This window comes from Triturus cristatus, chromosome 9 (assembly GCF_964204655.1).
Source record: "Triturus cristatus chromosome 9, aTriCri1.1, whole genome shotgun sequence".
Taxonomy (NCBI): Eukaryota; Metazoa; Chordata; class Amphibia; order Caudata; family Salamandridae; genus Triturus; species Triturus cristatus.
The window spans coordinates 168761730-168778720 of record NC_140592.1 but is presented as its reverse complement, the minus strand read 5'-3'; the positions used below and the strand labels follow the sequence as shown (position 1 = coordinate 168778720).

The window sequence follows — 16991 nt, the reverse complement described above, 5'->3', positions numbered from 1 at the left end:
ATGTGAATAATTGTGTAGGTTTGCTTATGTTATACAAAGAAGCGATGCGCTCCTCCTTGCTTCTGGTTATACATTTCATATCCATTCAGTCTGTGTGAGGGAGTGCAATCCTAAGGTAAACATCATGAGACTATTGATTATGCTATCTCAGGAGTAGCGTCCTCTCCAGAAGATAGCGTGTATCTCGACATCATCGATCTTGAGCCAGGTCTGTGCCTTCATGGCAAAGGTCTCAACATCATATGCCTTTACATCATGGATCACAGCGTTGAACATGATGCATGACTTGGCATCAATCTCCTTGACCTCTGTTGTTTTAACAGTGTGTGCTTTTACATTAACACTGATACAGTATATCATATTCTTGACTTCACACTCCTTGACTTCAGTGCAAATAAGGTTGAGAACCTTGATGCCAGTATTGATAAGGTGCAAAATGCAAGACCCTTTGGTGTTGATTGCCTCGATGATGTCTATCTGCTTTGTGATCTTTCTTCTCTTTAAACAGCCTTGTGTCTAAAGAGAATAGAGACATCACAGCAAATGCCAGGATGGAGGCAAATACTTCCATAGGATCTTCTTTAAGCAACAACTTCTGATGGTGGCCTGTAGTGCCACCCTTCCTCTAAGCTTTTCCCTTCACAATATTGCAGTTTCCTTTGATATATTTTGAGACAAAAGGGACACTTCACGTCATCATTTCAAGAAAGGAATATGAAACAAAGGTTGTGATGGGTTTTAGGTCATTTCAAGGAAAGTGAAGACATCTTGTGTCAGTGGAATATTTCACAGCTTGCAACAAAAATGGCACAAAATAGTTGAAGTGCTGTCATAAACATTTGTATGGCTATGAGTTACTTCAAAATAGAAAACATGAACGGAGGTTAGTGCTCAAGAAGTAGAGGAGAATGAACTGATTTCCATTTGCTTCATCTTTGCGTTGTGGGATGGCCGGGCCAACCTGCAGACCTAAAGTCACAGTGCAGGTTTGTGTTACATGTTAAGGCTGAAGGCAGTGTATGCTACATTTATCTTTTTTTAAATTTTTTTATTTTTATAAATTTCCATTCTGCAAAGAGAAAATGCACTGTGAAGGTATTTGGGAATAGTTGTAATCACTGAACTTCTTTAAAAAAAAATAGCAATTAAAAAAATAAGAGATAAGCGCACTGTTTTAAATATTTATTTAAATTTGGAAACATAGTGTTTTAAAAAAGAAAAACTTCCATTATCAAGAGATTTCGACTCCTGTGTGGTTTTCGAGATCAAGTCGTTATAGATGCCCTTATCAATTTTAGTACCTCTAAACTAGAAAGACCTACTGATCCCCAACATCATGCTACACTGAAGCTGCCTAGATTTCACTCTGAAGTCGTCATATCACTGATCGCTTTGTATTCATTTGAGTGACATCATGCACAGCAGCTTCATTTTCATGTCAAGATATATGATCTCACTCGAAGGTGTATGAGGTCACCAGAGGCTTGTGTTTTACTTCATGTGAATGCCATTTTACGGCTCTCATGCTGGTACCATCCTTCGATAGACTGATAAATATGCGTTAAGTCTGATGCAGCCTTAACTAAGTGTTAAGGGCATTCATTAGGAAATTGATTAAAAAACGAATGAATTACTTAGATCATGATATATATATATATATATATATATATATATATATATCGCGTCGCTCCAAAGCTCCTCTCTTGTCACGAAAGGAAACCAGCACTCACGGGGATAAGTTGCAGCAATTACTGATTTATTCGTTAGCACAGAAAAACAGACTAGTTTCGGAACAGATCCTTTGTCAGTGTTTTACCTATCGTATTGCGAGGCGCCATGTTTATACACATCACTCATTTGGGTATTGGAACAAAAGAGGGATGGCAGCCGGTATTGGAACAAAAGAGGGATGGCAGCCGGCACATCGCACGCGCCATTTTGTAATGATATACATTCTTCGTGATTAAATGCTGTTACATACAAATATTGTGTGTTTGACGGATGATTGCAATACATATTCAATTCATTCTATGATATACAATTAATACACTCATGACTTTCTTTCAGCCTTAATTTTAGATAGTCTTGCCGTGGAAAGGCAGTTAGCAACCTCAAATACGAGGTTGCTCATGCTCCCTCAAGAGTTTACTTTATTCAGCCGTGTATCGGCACCCTATTTTCTAACCATGATTAGAAAAATAAATAAATCAATAAATAGATGGTCTTGGACATTATCATTACATTTTCTTATTTCATTTCAAGCCTGAAATACTGATTAAATACAACTATGTACAATCTAGAACCCCAGATGTACCGTCAACTCCTCCCCGCAATTTAACCCATTTGGGGTTTTGGTCTGCAGGTCAATTATATATCGCGACTCAATTCGTCTTAGTTTTAACACTCTATCCCCCCCTCTGCTGTTCACGGGGACACAATCAATGCTGAAGAACTGCAATAGGTCCCTGTCACTTTTATGTTTGATGGCGAAATGCCGTGCCACTGGGTAATTTAAATTCTTTTTCGCTATGGCACGCATGTGTTCCAGTATTCTGATCTTCACACTGTGTATTGTGCTACCTATATACCTGAGTCCACATGGGCACTTCAGGCAATAGACAGCATGTGTAGTGTGACAGGTCATGAATTTATTAATTCTCTTTCCTGATTTCAATCCTTTGACATCATAGGTGAGTACCCTTTGGCTGAAAGCGCAAGCCTTGCACTTCCCGCAAGGGTAAAAACCTTTCATCTCACTTAGAGTTTCCTTTTTCAGTGGAACTGGATCCAAATGACTATGAACCAGTCTTCAGTGAGCCTGCTTTCTTAAAAAGTAATCAGTGGAGCTGTTGGGATATCGGCTCCAATCATTGGGTCTGTTTTTAACACATGCCAGTGTCGGCATCCTCAGAGAAAGTTGTTATCATGCGAAATTGCCTTTCATTCAGATTATGGCATCATTTTTGTTTCAAAGTCTCTTCTCTGGGCAGGTGTTCTACTCTTTTCACGGTACTTTCTAAAAGATCATTACTGTATCCTCTGACTAGGAATCGATTAAAGCTTTCTTTAGCTGCCAAATCGAAGTCACACTGCCTAGAGCAGTTTCGCTTTAATCTTAGGAACTCCCCGTAAGATATACTGTTCTTCAATTTTACTGGGTGGCTACTGGAAGCGTGCAACGTACTGTTGCCTGCTGTTGGCTTCCTGAAAAGGGCTGTTGTTAATTCCCCATCTTTTACCTCCACCCTCAGGTCCAGATAGTTTACTGCCACTAAACTAATCTCCCCCGAGAAGTGTAGATTGACCTCGTTCTTGTTCAGATGTTGTATATACTCCTCTGCCTTGTTTATGGGGCCTTTCCATATCAGGAAAAGGTCATCGATGTATCGATACCATGACACTATCTCTTTTGTCCAGTTTTCATTGGTTGCGGACCAGGCCACCTGCTCCTCCCACCAGCCTATGAATAAATTTGCATAGCTGGGGGCGAAGCAGGTGCCCATCGGGTCCCGGATACCTGCCTGTAAAGGTCTCCCTGAAAAAGAAAAATGTTGTTGAACAAACAAAATTCAATTAGCTCTAACAACATCCTATTGTGTGTCGCAAATTTTAAAGCTCTTTTCTTTAAAAAATACTGCACCGCATCGAGTCCCTGTGAAGGATTTATACAGGTGTAGAGGCTTGTTATATCTAACACAATTAGGCAGTATGATGGATCCCAAACTATTCCCTCAATATGCTTAATAAAGTCAGTGGTATCCTTGATGTAGGATGTCAGTTGTAAAACCAACTCAAACAGGAAATGATCTAAAAGAGATTTTCCGTCAGGCTGCCCAAGGAAGAGACTATTGGCCTCCCAGGTGGTCTCACACTGTCCTTGTGTATTTTCGGTATGTGGTAATATGTTGGTACTATGGGGTTTGTAATTCTCAAAAACAAATATTCAACAAGATCTAGCATAGATTTTTCATGCCATTTCTTTATTAAGGTATGTATTTGTAGGATGCTATTTTGGTATGCTTCTTTCGTTTTGAGTTCATAACAGTCTTGGTTTTTCAACTGTCTCAAACCTTCATTCACATATTGTTCACGAGGTATCAGGACAATATTGCCCCCTTTGTTCGAGGGTTTATAAATCACTGATGTATCTATGTATCTTTTTGAAGATCGTTTACTGCAGCTTTCTGTGCTTGAATTAAGTTATTTTTTACTTTGGAGGATTTCTTATTTTCCCTACATTTTACTAGGTCTTTAATGACCGCTTCCGAAAAGGTGTCTATTGCGTTCAATGGCATCTGCGGTAGGAATTGTGAAGGTGGTTTAAACCCGCTTGCTGGTGCTTCTTGTTCTACGTTAAATGTTGTTATAAAAGATCCACCTAAAGTAAAATGCTTATATTTATTAGGTATTACATTTAGAAGAGGTTATTATGGAATTCATGACAATTATTTTAATATTTTTAAAATATTACATTTAATTTTTTAATAAAAAGGTTGTTAAATAGTTTATCCCACAATAATATCTATTTTAAAATTTATGTATAATTTCTTTGCCATTAAATAAAGTGTAAATATACTTTTAAAAAGTCAAAATACATTAACTTATTTTAACATTATTTCTTAAGAGGTTCTATTTTGAGTCCTTGCTTCCATTATTTTCTATAAGAGAGTGTTGCAGTAGCAGTGACTGGCCATCTATGGTACCGGGCTTACTCCAGGTCAGAGCTAGAGTATGTTTGCTACTGGTTTGGGTCCTTCTTGGCTGTAGTAACTTTAGAAGTGCAGCCTGTGAATAGCAAATGACATACTCTTTTTTGGGTGGGTATCTGACCCTCCTTAAACCCCTCCTTAGCCCTTCCTAAATCCTTTTTAGTCCTCCCTAACCCCCCACCCCAATTTAGTAGCATATTTTCTCCATTTCCAGCCACTCCTCTTTGTCACTTCCACATTTACTACTAAGGGGGGATTACAATGCCGTCCGGAAACTCTTCCGACAAATTGGTTTTGGAATCGTTTCTGACTGACTTGGATTCTGCTAGTCTGACCGACCGATTACGATGCTTCCCAACATAGTTCGGTCAGACTCGCATTTACTTCAATGGAAGCCCGTGTGCTGAACGAGAACACAGGCTCCTGTTGCACAAATGGGTGGTTTGCGAAAACCATGCACCCTGTGACGGTCACCCCATAGTGCCTGCCACACTGTGCATGATTGATAAGAGGGGTCCCTTGGGTACCCCCACGGGCCCCAACTTGAGGCCTAAGTGCCCCCAAAGTCAGATTCCAACTGCCGTTTTGTGTCGGGCAGACCGATTCGGAACGGCTGTCCAAATCAGTCATTGTAATCACTCGTTCGGAAACCATGTCCATAGAGCTGTACGATTTGGCTCCAAATGACTCAGGCTGTCCGAATGCCGTTCAGAACCCAATCGTACAGCCCGAACGGTTTCCTTGTATTGTAATCGGTCGTCCGGAAAGGTGTCTGATTCGGTCTGAAACATAGGTTCTGAATTGTTTTCGCCTAATCTGAATCTTGTGTGGAGCCTTTCCGGACGGCATCATAATTGAACCCTAAGTAGTAAACTTACATATGTGAGGATCTCCCCATTGAAATTATAGGAAGGGTGTAAGTGGAGATTCCCACCTGTAGATTTGAGAATTGCATTACATAGTAAGTAGTACTACTTTGTGCAATACAAAATGCAGTTTGTGAATGAGGCCCATGGATCACAGATTGCAAGCCTTTGTAACTCATGCATATATATTAACAGGGATGAGTGAGCCTTTTATATGGACATCTGTTACTCTTGCGCCCTACCTTCTTCAGTTTGATTTATGGCATGTTCAGTGACTTTCTTTTGCTGGAAAACTTAGGATCTTGCCATCCTTATATTCGATGATTGAGAGTGGATAATCAGTAGTGCTGGGCATCAACACATCCACTCTTATCTCCTCTCAAGTCAGGCTTATTCCAATGCACTGCAAATAGTGTATGCACCTTCGAAAGCTCCGATCTTTCAAGGCTCGAAAGGAATATGTTCTCACAAACCACGAGACACAGATAAATGGAAAAATAATTAAGAAACTGATCTCTTAGTTCGGTGCTCTGTTCATAAACTTCTAAATAATACTCTGCTTTTGTTATGGTTTCCGGACACGGTTGTATCTTGGAAACAACTTTGTTTAAAAATAGGATTTGGCCCTTTAAAGTGATTTCCGACATGCTAATATGATGTTATGATTGCTAACATTTTCTTTGTGATCTTTGTGGAAATAAACATTAGTTTATGTGCTCCACCTGAAGACTCCCTCTGTTGTTTGCAGGTGTCTCGCATGAAACAGACTTCCAGTGGCTCGCTCAGCTGCGGTACTCCTGGGAAGATGAGAATGCCCGCGTGCGCATCATTAACTGCAATGTAAAGTACGCCTATGAGTACCTAGGCAACTCCCCGCGGCTCGTCATCACCCCTCTGACAGACAGATGTTACCGCACTCTGGTACGTCTTTCAACAGATCTTTTAAGTTGAGTTATAAATAACTTCAGACAAACAACTGCTGCAAAATATATGCTTTTTAGGATGTCAAACGTGTTCATTCTCGGCAAATAACACCTTATATTTTGAAAACTGAGGAGAGTAGTTGTCATTCATGATTTCTTGTGCAGATATTGAGTTTTTGGAACTTAACACAATTGTCTGTTGACACATCACGCTGTAGTTAAGCTTTGCTACTGAGGGGAAAGTGGCACAGGTCAACATGTCTACCATTACCCAGTTGCAAAGGTAACTTTATATATTTCAACAACCCTTAACAGGGATTGTTTTATCCTTGTTCACATCGCAGAAAAAAATTGTGTGCATCCTCCTTGTGATTGGAAATACAATAATTTACAAACAGTGAGCCTTCAAAGTATCAAACAGTGTGGTGAAGATAAGGTGGTTGATTTCTGAGGATTGTTTTATGACCATCTCATTTTATACACGGCGATGCGTAGCTAATGTTTCTGGTTATGGTAATCTGAAATATAAAGGGTTTTTGTGTTTCTTGTGATCAAGAAGAAAAGACATGGTGTATGTGTCCTCATTAAAAAACAGAGTAGGCCGATTTTAATGGAACCCTGTCTGAATTGGTGACCTTTGGCACCTTTAAAGGATTCTAGGTTTGGTGGCCATAATAAGTTCCCATGAAAAACGTGTAAGATATTGATCGTTACCTCGACCTCTGCCAAGGGAGTGTTTAGTCGTTAGTGATAAATATGTTATGTTACGGTTATTAATATTGCGCATGACTTACCCCCAAAAGGGTATCTCGGCTCAGAAGCCTTCCGACAACAGGTAGCAGTCACCGAAAACAATCCCTAACACAGTTCAGTTTTGAGTAATTTCCTAAATTTGAGATGATCCATGCAGAAATGTATGTGAACTGGGAGGGCGTTTCAATAGAGAGGGGCCAGATAAGAAAACGCTCTACCCCTGAACGAGACTTTTTAATCTGAGGGAATGTGAGCAACCTTTTGTCTTGAGACCGTAGAGCCTTTCCAGGACTGTAAAGGGTGAGTTTCGAAGCTAAACATCGAGGACCCTTCCCTAGTAGGGCTTTGAGTCATGCAACACATTTTAAAGACAATCCTCTTGCGAACTGGTAACCAATGTAACAAAGGTAAAAGAGGAGCTGATGGAGACAAGGCGAGCTGCCTTATTTTGCACCACCTGTAGTCTCGTCAACAAAGACTCGTTAATAGAGGCAAATAAAGCATTGCCAAAATGCAAGCAACTCACCACTAGGGCTTGGACTAGTATCTTCATTGTTGAGGAAGGAAGAAATGGAAAGGACCATCTTAACAGAAGTGACATATGAGAACAGCCCCGCAGTATTACGGACTTGATCTTCCATGACAGAGATTAGTCCAGTTACACTCCAAGATTTTTGACAACTGTTTTAGAAGTTGATGCTGTGCCAAGTACCTCTGGCCACCAATCAGAAGTCCATTCTCTGTCATCCAGAGCACTAAGGCTCTCAGGCCGTCTGCAGAACGTTCTTTTACTATGCTAGACTTAGAGTCAAAAGAAATCAAAAGCTGGGTGGCATCCACATAAGAATACAATTCCAATCCGTATGACTTCACAATCCTGGCTAGGGAGCCACATAGATATTAAATAACGTACAGCTCTAACAAGAGCCCTGAGGAACATCCTTGTCCAGTGGTACCGTGCAGCATCGAAAAGAACCCAGAGTAATAAAGCTCTCAAACCTGTTTAACCCCTTCGCCGCGGCACAAATTCCACCGCGGCGCTGGGGGGGTGTGGGGGCAGTGCGGTGCCGCCGTGCTCGTGACGGAACCACTCCGTCATGAGTCACGGGCGAGCTGTGCTCATGACGGAGTGGTTCCGTCACGACTCCGCCCACTGCGCTAATCGCCCGCACAGGCGGGGAATTAGCGCCACGTGGGCGGAGCGGCCGCCAACGGCCGAAGCATGACGGAAGCACAGCATGAGCACACGGCGCACGATGCTCTTGACGGAGTGGTTCCGTCATGAGCACGGAACGAGTTAATATGGCTTTTTGTTACAACAGCGTGCTATATTTTTTCCTGAACTCGAGATTTAAAACTTCGGTGTAGGTATTTTGTCTGTCACATCACCAGGGTTAGCCCAGTTCATTAAAAAAACAAAAATCCACCCATAAGTCTGTCTGAGACCCTGTAGAACAAGCATTTGCAATGCAATAGGTCTCGCATTTACGCGAGTTTCAGCTATTGACATTGCAAATAACGATGCCTTTTATTTTTGTTTTCGTTTTTAAACATACATAAAAGGCATTGTCATTTACAGTGCCAATAGCTTAAACTTGTGTGAATGCGAGACCTATTACATTGTAAATGCTTTTTTTTTGGTAGACACAGGGCATTAAATGATTTGCCCAGAATCACAGGATGTTTGAGGCTCCCGCCAGACTTGAACTTGGATACCCAACTTTAAAGTCAGGTTTAGACCACCCCAGCAATCAGCTGCACCCATAAAAGAGCTAAGAATCAGCTTTCCTTATGAGGCTGCTTAGCTGGTTTTCCAATGGCATGAACATTATTTTTTACCTTTATCTATACATACTTAAGACAGACAGACAATGCTAATGGGAAACTTTAAAGAGTTCTAGTGCTGCGTTGTTGATCCATCATTAATAGTCAAAGTAAACCAATTACGGTGGTAATGCTAGTTTTTACTCTTTAAGCCATGTAAGGAGTTGGAAGAACCTTGCTAAGTGGCACTAATAACTATGGACATAACTTTCAACATTGTCGGTGTGGGGAGGGCAAACAGACATTTTAGAACGAAAGGCACTATGAAATCGGTGGCTGCTTTTAACGGGGGAAAGGGGGGTTGCCCTACTAGCATCCGGGAGGAAAGAGAGAATGTACACCATGGAGCAGCTTTAAATAAAGTGCTCACTGCTTCGTGCTAATTGCAACACAGATTCTGTTGTTTTTTTAAGGAAAGATTTGAGGAGTGAGACAAGTCCCCGTACGCATGTGCTGGTCGGGGCGGGGGCTATCGCTCGCCCATGAGGCACCCACAAGGAGAGTGATGTCAGCATAATGGGAGTGTCGGGAGTGTCGGGAGGAAGCGGCAATGGTTAACTTTTAAATGGGGCGCTTATGCTGTGGCCCAGGCGTTTTTAGCAGAGCCCCATTGAAATAAATGGTAATGGGCAGGACTGGCATACATCCCCGAAGTGACGTGGGTGGCAACAACTAAAGGACTCCCTTCATGTTTGTACTGCTGTTTAAGCCTCCTGATTGGATGTTGGGAGCTGGGGGAGTGGGCTGTGGAAGAGTTTGTCTACGCAGCTCCGATTTCATTTCGGGGATAATCAGAATGCAGCAGGTGTGCTGTATTCTACGTGTTCTTGTTGGCTGTTTATTATCCAGGAGGGACACCAGTTCAAAGTATTTACTGCATAGCATTACGGATTGTTGGCAGGCTGGGGTGTAAAAACTTGTTTTAAGTAGGCAGTAGTAGGCCTTACATGATGTGAAGAGAAAGTCTTTGGCAGCGACCTCATGCTCAATTACTGTTTAAAAAGCTGATTTAGTGGGTTTTCGAATGACTAAGAGATATCATAGTTGTACGAGGTTGTGCATGTGTTTTCCTCTCAATACACTGTGTACATCTCAAAATTGGCACTTTTAATAGATCTGATCGTAGCAGTCGTTGGACTCCTCTTTCCATGGATGTTGCTCTGCTACAGATGCCAATGCAATTCTAGTCTAGAGCAATGTATCAGAACCCTACTACTGGACTGAGGCATAACTATAGCGCTTAAAAGCCACTGAGTGAAAGTACGCCAGACGTAAAACCAGCTTAGTGCAGAGATGGCGTGAACGTGCATGTTCATTCTGTTACCCGCCGCAGCTGAACCACAGGACTCACTTGCTCACAGCTCATTACAGCTAATAAAGATGATTTGCACACCAGAAAAACTTAACTGTTGAAGATATTTAATGCAGATTGATGTGGGGTCTTTCAAGTCTACAGATTCACATTTGCTTTATAAACCACCTTGCTCTCAATTTTGCCTTAAATGCTCCATTTGCCCTTTCTTTTTTTCTCAAAAGTTTTGCGACTAGCACTTGGCCACAACTTTCACGCCCTACCACTTCCAAATGTTACCAGCCGCCACTGCCTATGCAAGTCATTGAGGAGACCTGAGACCTTTCTGTAGCCAACAAGGAGTCAAGCGCTTTCCGTCCAGCGAACGTGCAGGAATTTTACATACGGAAAACCACGTGTTACCAATGGCATGTTCAGGTGTCAGATAAAATAGTTCTAGTGTGGGATACCCTCTAAAAGTGAATTATGACTGCATTTCCCCTGTTAATTACTTCACCGCCTTCCTGCCCCCTCAGGGACGCAACACATCTCCATCGATTTGAGTGAGTCTTAAAATAAAAAACACCACAGCGTCGCTTAAACGAGGTCCTGAAACCTATGCCATGGCGACACTTCAAAACAGAAGGCTTGCTCTGCACTTGCAGCTAAAAAACTTAAAGCCGTACTTTTACAACATGCCTGTCATGGCCGACGGCAAAGGAAGAAAGAATCTGATAGATTTTTGTTTTCTTGTAGATTTATATAGCGCGAACTCGACCCGAAGGTATTGGAGCACTTTAAATGGGCATCAGTTGCGTTATTCAAGGACACCTTCAGTTTTTTAGACACGGGAGATTAGGCAATTTGCCTAGAATCACACAATGCTGAACCCACACCGAGGCTCGAACCTGGTTCCCCAGAGCCAAAGTCAGCAGCTCTGGCCGTCAAGCCGCATCCTCTCTCTGAAGCAGCACGGGGCTACCGCCGTTAAACGTCTCGGCCTCAGAGGCAGGCACGGGGTCACCGTAAATTAGTAAAGTGAGAGACAGTGCAACATTTAGATTATCCTAAGCAAAAAGAGCATAGAACAAAAGGGGGATGGCTGGTTTCAGAAATCAGCATTCAGTCAGCCCCCATTTCGCTTTGAATGAATTAAAAAATCAAAAGCAGTTACCTTATGCATTCAGTACTGCGGGACACTGAAAGGTGTTCCTCTGTGCCTGAATTAAAGGTGGGAAGATGTTCTTTGGCAGAGGAGTCCGTTGTTTACGAGTTTAATGTACCTCCGGCCCACAAATCCACGTGAAGTGCATGTTCAAAACAAGTTACCTAATAAAATGAAAACGTTAATATAGCGCGAACTTGACCCGAAGGTATTGGAGCACTTTAAATGGGCACCCGTTGCGTTATTCAAGGACACCTTCAGTTTTTTAGACACGGGAGATTAGGCGATTTGCCTAGAATCACACAATGCTGAACCCACACCGAGGCTCGAACCTGGCTCCTCAGAGCCAAAGTCGGCAGCTCTGGCCATGAGGCCGCATCCTCTCCCTGAAGCAGCACGAGGCTACCGCCGTTCGGACTCAGAGGCAGGCGCGGGGTCACCATTAATAAGTAAAGTGAGAGACAGTGCGACATATAGATTATCCTAAGCAAAAAGAGCATAGAACAAAAGGGGGAGGGCTGGTTTCGGAAATCAGCGTTCAGTCAGCCCCCATTTCGCTTTGAATGAATTAAAAAATCAAGAGCAGTTACCTTATGCATACAGTACTGCGGGACACTGAAAGATGTTCCTCTGTGCCTGAATTAAAGGTGGGAAGATGTTCTTTGGCAGAGAAGTCCGGCGGAGCGTGGCGCGCGCACTTGGCGGGGGAGCGCATTCCAGGCGGGGGAGCGGACCCTTTGAAGTGCAATGCCAAACGGATTGCATGGCGGCACGATGCGCGTGATTGTGCGCGTGCTCGCCATGCAATCCGCTTTTCGGAGCACTTTTGGGAGCCCCTTACAATAGTCTCTCTTTGCGATCGCTTACGCGATAGCAAGGTGAGACCTAAAAAGGGGAAATACCACATGGAAATCCCAATTGCCTGTGCAGAGTTTCCCTAATTTTCTTAATTTATGACTCCAAGGGGTTGTGAATTGGTTCTTCTCAGAGGTCTATCAGGAGAAAATTATCAATGCAAATGATGTGAACAGAAACCGAGATGTGTTTTTTAGTGAAATTGATTAGCTATGTATTTCCTAAAGTAGCATTCGATGTAATGCTACTTTAATACCCGAACTTCCCAACAGTAATTGTGTTGAAAATATGAGAAAGGGCATACAAAAGCCCAATTTTTTAAGGCAACAAGGAGGAATGGGGGCTTCACTCGAAATATTATTTGAATGTGGACAAAAAAAGGAAAAAAAGAATTGTGAACTTTTAAATATACACCATACCAGTGCCTGTTAATTTTCAGCAACAGAACTTTCCAAGTACATAACGGTAAGGAATGCAAGCGCCTTCCAAGGAAACTATGGCCCTTGTATATTTCTCTGACATATGTACACAAACTAATTTATATCAATGTAAAATATATAAAATATATGCAGTACTGTATCCGATGAATACTGTGACAGAATTCTTGATTGCTGGATATGGATGTATATTATAAAGAAACAAGGGAACCCAAGTAAAGTCTGCCAGGGACCTTGGGAATTAAGCTATTTTTAAGAACAGTGGTCCCTAGAGAAACAACAGTAAAAAGGGGAGGAAATGAATACAGACCCAGTCAGTACTATGTTTGTGTAACTTGTCCAGCTGAACAGAGGTCAGATATTTAATATTTTAAATTTGAATAAGAACAATACAGACAAAACAATTTGTAAGTGGAACACAAGCCTGCATCCAACTAAACCAAGAGGGACAAACAATGAAGAACACAAAAAGCTCAGGCAAAGCTGTAGGTTTGTTAAACACACAATTTTCAATGTAACAAACAAATTGCAAGAGAACACCTTTACACATTAAATGACAATTTAGAGCAGTGTACAAGGGGTATCCGGTGTCGACGGCTTTTCAATCCATATACACAATAAATGGATCATCATCAGGACATTTAGAATAAGCATGCCTGTGTGCAATTGCCTGTAATAAATGTTGGCAACTCCCGCATGGATAGTAACAAATATGGAACTGAGGGCATGAATGGTGAACAGCCAGACCAAGAAAAATACAATCAGAGGTGTAGGGGAACCGGACAATCAATTTGAAGGTCTTGCGGAGGGTGTTGAAGCAGCTGGTGGTGACGGCGTTGACCTGTTGGTTCATGGTGAGTGATGAGTCGAGCACGATGCCGAGGTTTTTGGTGTGGTCTGAGGGGGTAGGTGGGCTTCCGAGGGCTAACGGCCACCAGGTGTTGCCCCATGCTGAAGGGGTGGTTTCAAGGATGAAGACTTCTGATGGATACATCTGCCAGTGGATTCCTCACCTTGTGAATATCCCCTGCGCCAGCAACATTCGGAAACTTTTGTAGCAGTCCACGCCGATGAGGTCGAAGACGACGTCACAGAGGAACGACACCGCTCGCGACTCCGCTGACCTCACCGGCTCCATAAGAAGACCTCGTCGGCGTGGTGACGTCAGTTCCCTTTTTTCCGCGCCGGCGAAGCCAACAGATTTCGGGAATCGCTGTTGTTAGCGTCGTTGATACTTTGTTATTCTGGTTATTTTTCCTGTTCTCTTTCGAGGATGTCGACAAAAAAGTCTGGATTTAAGCCTTGCCGGGAGTGTGGCAAGCACATGTCCATCACAGAACCTCATCAGGATTGTGTGTGGTGTTTATCGTCGGACCACGACGTGGATGGCTGTACCAGCTGCCGGAAGATGAGCACGAAGGCTCTTAAAGAACGGGAGGCAAAACTCTTCATTGCAAAAATGAAGAAGGAGAAGAGAGGGAGAAGAAGATCGAGAACGAGGTCGAGGTCTAGATCGAAGTCGAGGTCGGCGTCGAAGTCGACTTCGGGACATACTTCTCGGGCCAAGAAACATAAGAAGAAGAGAAGGCACTCGTCTCGACACCATTCTGATAAGAGCTCGCCGCCGAAGCCAAAGTCACCTGCTCGGCGTCGTAAGGACTCTGTTTCTCCTTCTCCTGTGCTGGATTCTCCTGCTGGTCCTTCATCTCCAGTGGTCTCCTTGTCTCCAGCTTCACCGGTTCCAGCTCGGACTCCGACGCCGGTCCCATCTCCGGCGCCGGTTCTGTCTCTGGCTTCGTCTCCGGCCCCGGAAGATATTCAAGCCCCGGGTGAGCCTGCGACGCCACTGATTCCACCGTCGGCGTCGGTTGGCCCGAGTCCGGTGAGGCCTCACCAGTACCCTGCCTTCCCTGGACCAGGTCAGGACCCCTCGCATTACTTAAATGCGATGTATGGGGTGTTTGCTCGAGCCATGTATACCTCTGGTGCACCTGCGGGTCTGATGGGTCCAATGGCATTTAACTTGGGGGTGCCGCAAGTATATCCACAGGCCCCTTTCATACCATTCTTTCCAACGATGCCGTCTTGGAATCCTCCAGCTCCGAGGACATCGACGCCGCTTCCATCCTCGCCGGCTCCGGCTCGACCTCGTTCGACGCCGATGGCTCTGGCAGACCCACGCTCGACGCCGGCATCGGCGCCATTGGATTCGAATACGGCGCCGCCGACGCCGATGATTCGGATTCATTCCAGAAGGGAGTCTCAGAGGATTATTGAGGAGCAGAGGTACCTTCAGGAGGAAGCGGAAGAGGGGGAATTGGTGGAGTCGGATGAAATATTCGTAGAGCTTAAAGAAGCTAGTGGGCTGGATCTGTCTCCTGAGTGGGAAATTACTCCACCGTCAGATGAACCCTCTACGGATGTTGCTCCCTACCATTCAGTTATCAGGAAGGCTGCGGAGCTGCTTGATCTCCAGTTGCCAACTACGGAGTTTAAGTCGAACATTTTAACTGAGGTACTGCATTCTCCCACGGCGGCATCAGAGCCTTTGCTTCCCTTTAATGAGGCCATTGTGGAACCTGTGTTAGAGGTGTGGCGCAAGACGTTTTCTGCTCCTGCAGTCTCCAAGACGATTGCAAGAAGATATAGGGCAGCCCCAGGAGATCCTGAATTTTTGACGTCTCATCCTTCACCTGAGAGCCTGGTGATTCAGGCAGCTTGTTCGGGAAAGTCTAAGGGGGCTTTTCCTCAGGTTCCTGGGGACAGAGAGGCTAAAAGGCAAGACCAGTCTGCCAAAAAAAGTATTTTCATCGGCCAGCATGGCTTTGAAATCAACAAACGCCACTTGTCTTTTGGGACGCTATGTGCACGCACTGATGGATTCGGCTAAAAAACTGGCGCCAAAACTGCCTGAGGAGGAGAGGACTGGTTTCAGTGACATCTTGGCTGATGCTCAGGCGGCAGCACGTCAGGTGATCCAGAGTGGACTGGACACTGCAGATTCTGTTGCAAGGATTATGGGGTCGTCTGTCGCAACCAGAAGAAGTGCCTGGTTAAGATCTTCTGAGTTCTCGCAGGATGTGCAATCAACTCTATTAGACCTGCCGTTTGATGGATCTGGCCTGTTTGGCAAGAAGGCGGATGCTGCTCTGGAGCGATTCAAGGACAGCAAGGCGACAGCTAAATCTCTGGGCCTGCAGTCTCAGTCGAGGGGGTCTTTTAAGAGATATAGAGGGTTCGGAAGGACATCTTTTCGAACCTATAGGCAGACCCAGCAGCAGCAGCAAGGTTCCTCGTCTAGAGGTTACAGAGGAAGAATCAGGGGTCGCTCACGTGGTCGTCAGCTCTCCTCCTCCTCTTCCTCTTCCTCAGCCCCTCCCTCCACTGCAAAGCAGCCCTAGATCCTCCATTCCGGATCATGCTGGTCCTGTGGGGGGCCGGCTTACCCATTTTCTACAAGACTGGGAGTCTGTAACTACAGATCTCTGGGTTCTGGATCTTGTAGAAAATGGGTACGCCCTTCCCTTTCGGGAGTTCCCTCCGAATTACCCTCCTTGTCAAGGTGCTTGCTCGGAGGACCACCGTCTTCTCCTACAGGAGGAAGTCCTGAAGCTGTTTCAAAAAGGTGCGATAGAGGTGGTTCCAGAGCAGGAGAGGGGTCGGGGATGCTACTCCCGTTATTTCCTGATTCCCAAAAAGGACGGAAGATTGCGTCCGATACTGGACCTCAGAATCTTGAACTTTTACCTGAAACAGGAGAAGTTCAAGATGCTCACCCTTGCGCAGGTTCTTCAGGCGCTGAATCAGGAGGACTGGATGGTGTCGCTCGACTTGCAGGATGCGTATTTTCACATCCCCATCCTGAAGTCACACAGGAAGTATCTCCGGTTTACGGTAGGGTTGCAACATTATCAGTTTGCGGTCCTCCCGTTTGGTCTTACTTCGGCACCTCGAGTCTTCACGAAGGTGATGGCAGTGGTGGCAGCCCATCTCAGAAGGTAAGGGGTCTCGGTTTTCCCTTATTTAGATGACTGGCTGATCAAGGCGGAGTCGCCGGAGAAGGTGCTGCGTCATCTGCAGGATACAAATCGGCTGTTGTACAAATTGGGTTTTTCGATCAACGTGCCCAAATCTCACCTGGTGCCCTCTCAGCGCAACCTGTTCATAG

General features: G+C 44.3%; 1 protein-coding gene across 1 annotated transcript in view; it reads left to right on the top strand.

Moving 5' to 3' along the window:
- The window catches only part of DNAH12 (dynein axonemal heavy chain 12), a 1449067-nt gene that overhangs the window by 426518 nt on the left and 1005558 nt on the right, over window positions 1-16991 (top strand). Inside the window, exon 25 of the mRNA XM_085624669.1 lies at window positions 6324-6496. Within this exon, the coding sequence (XP_085480795.1) occupies window positions 6324-6496 (173 nt within the window). The remainder of the gene's footprint in view (window positions 1-6323; window positions 6497-16991) is intronic.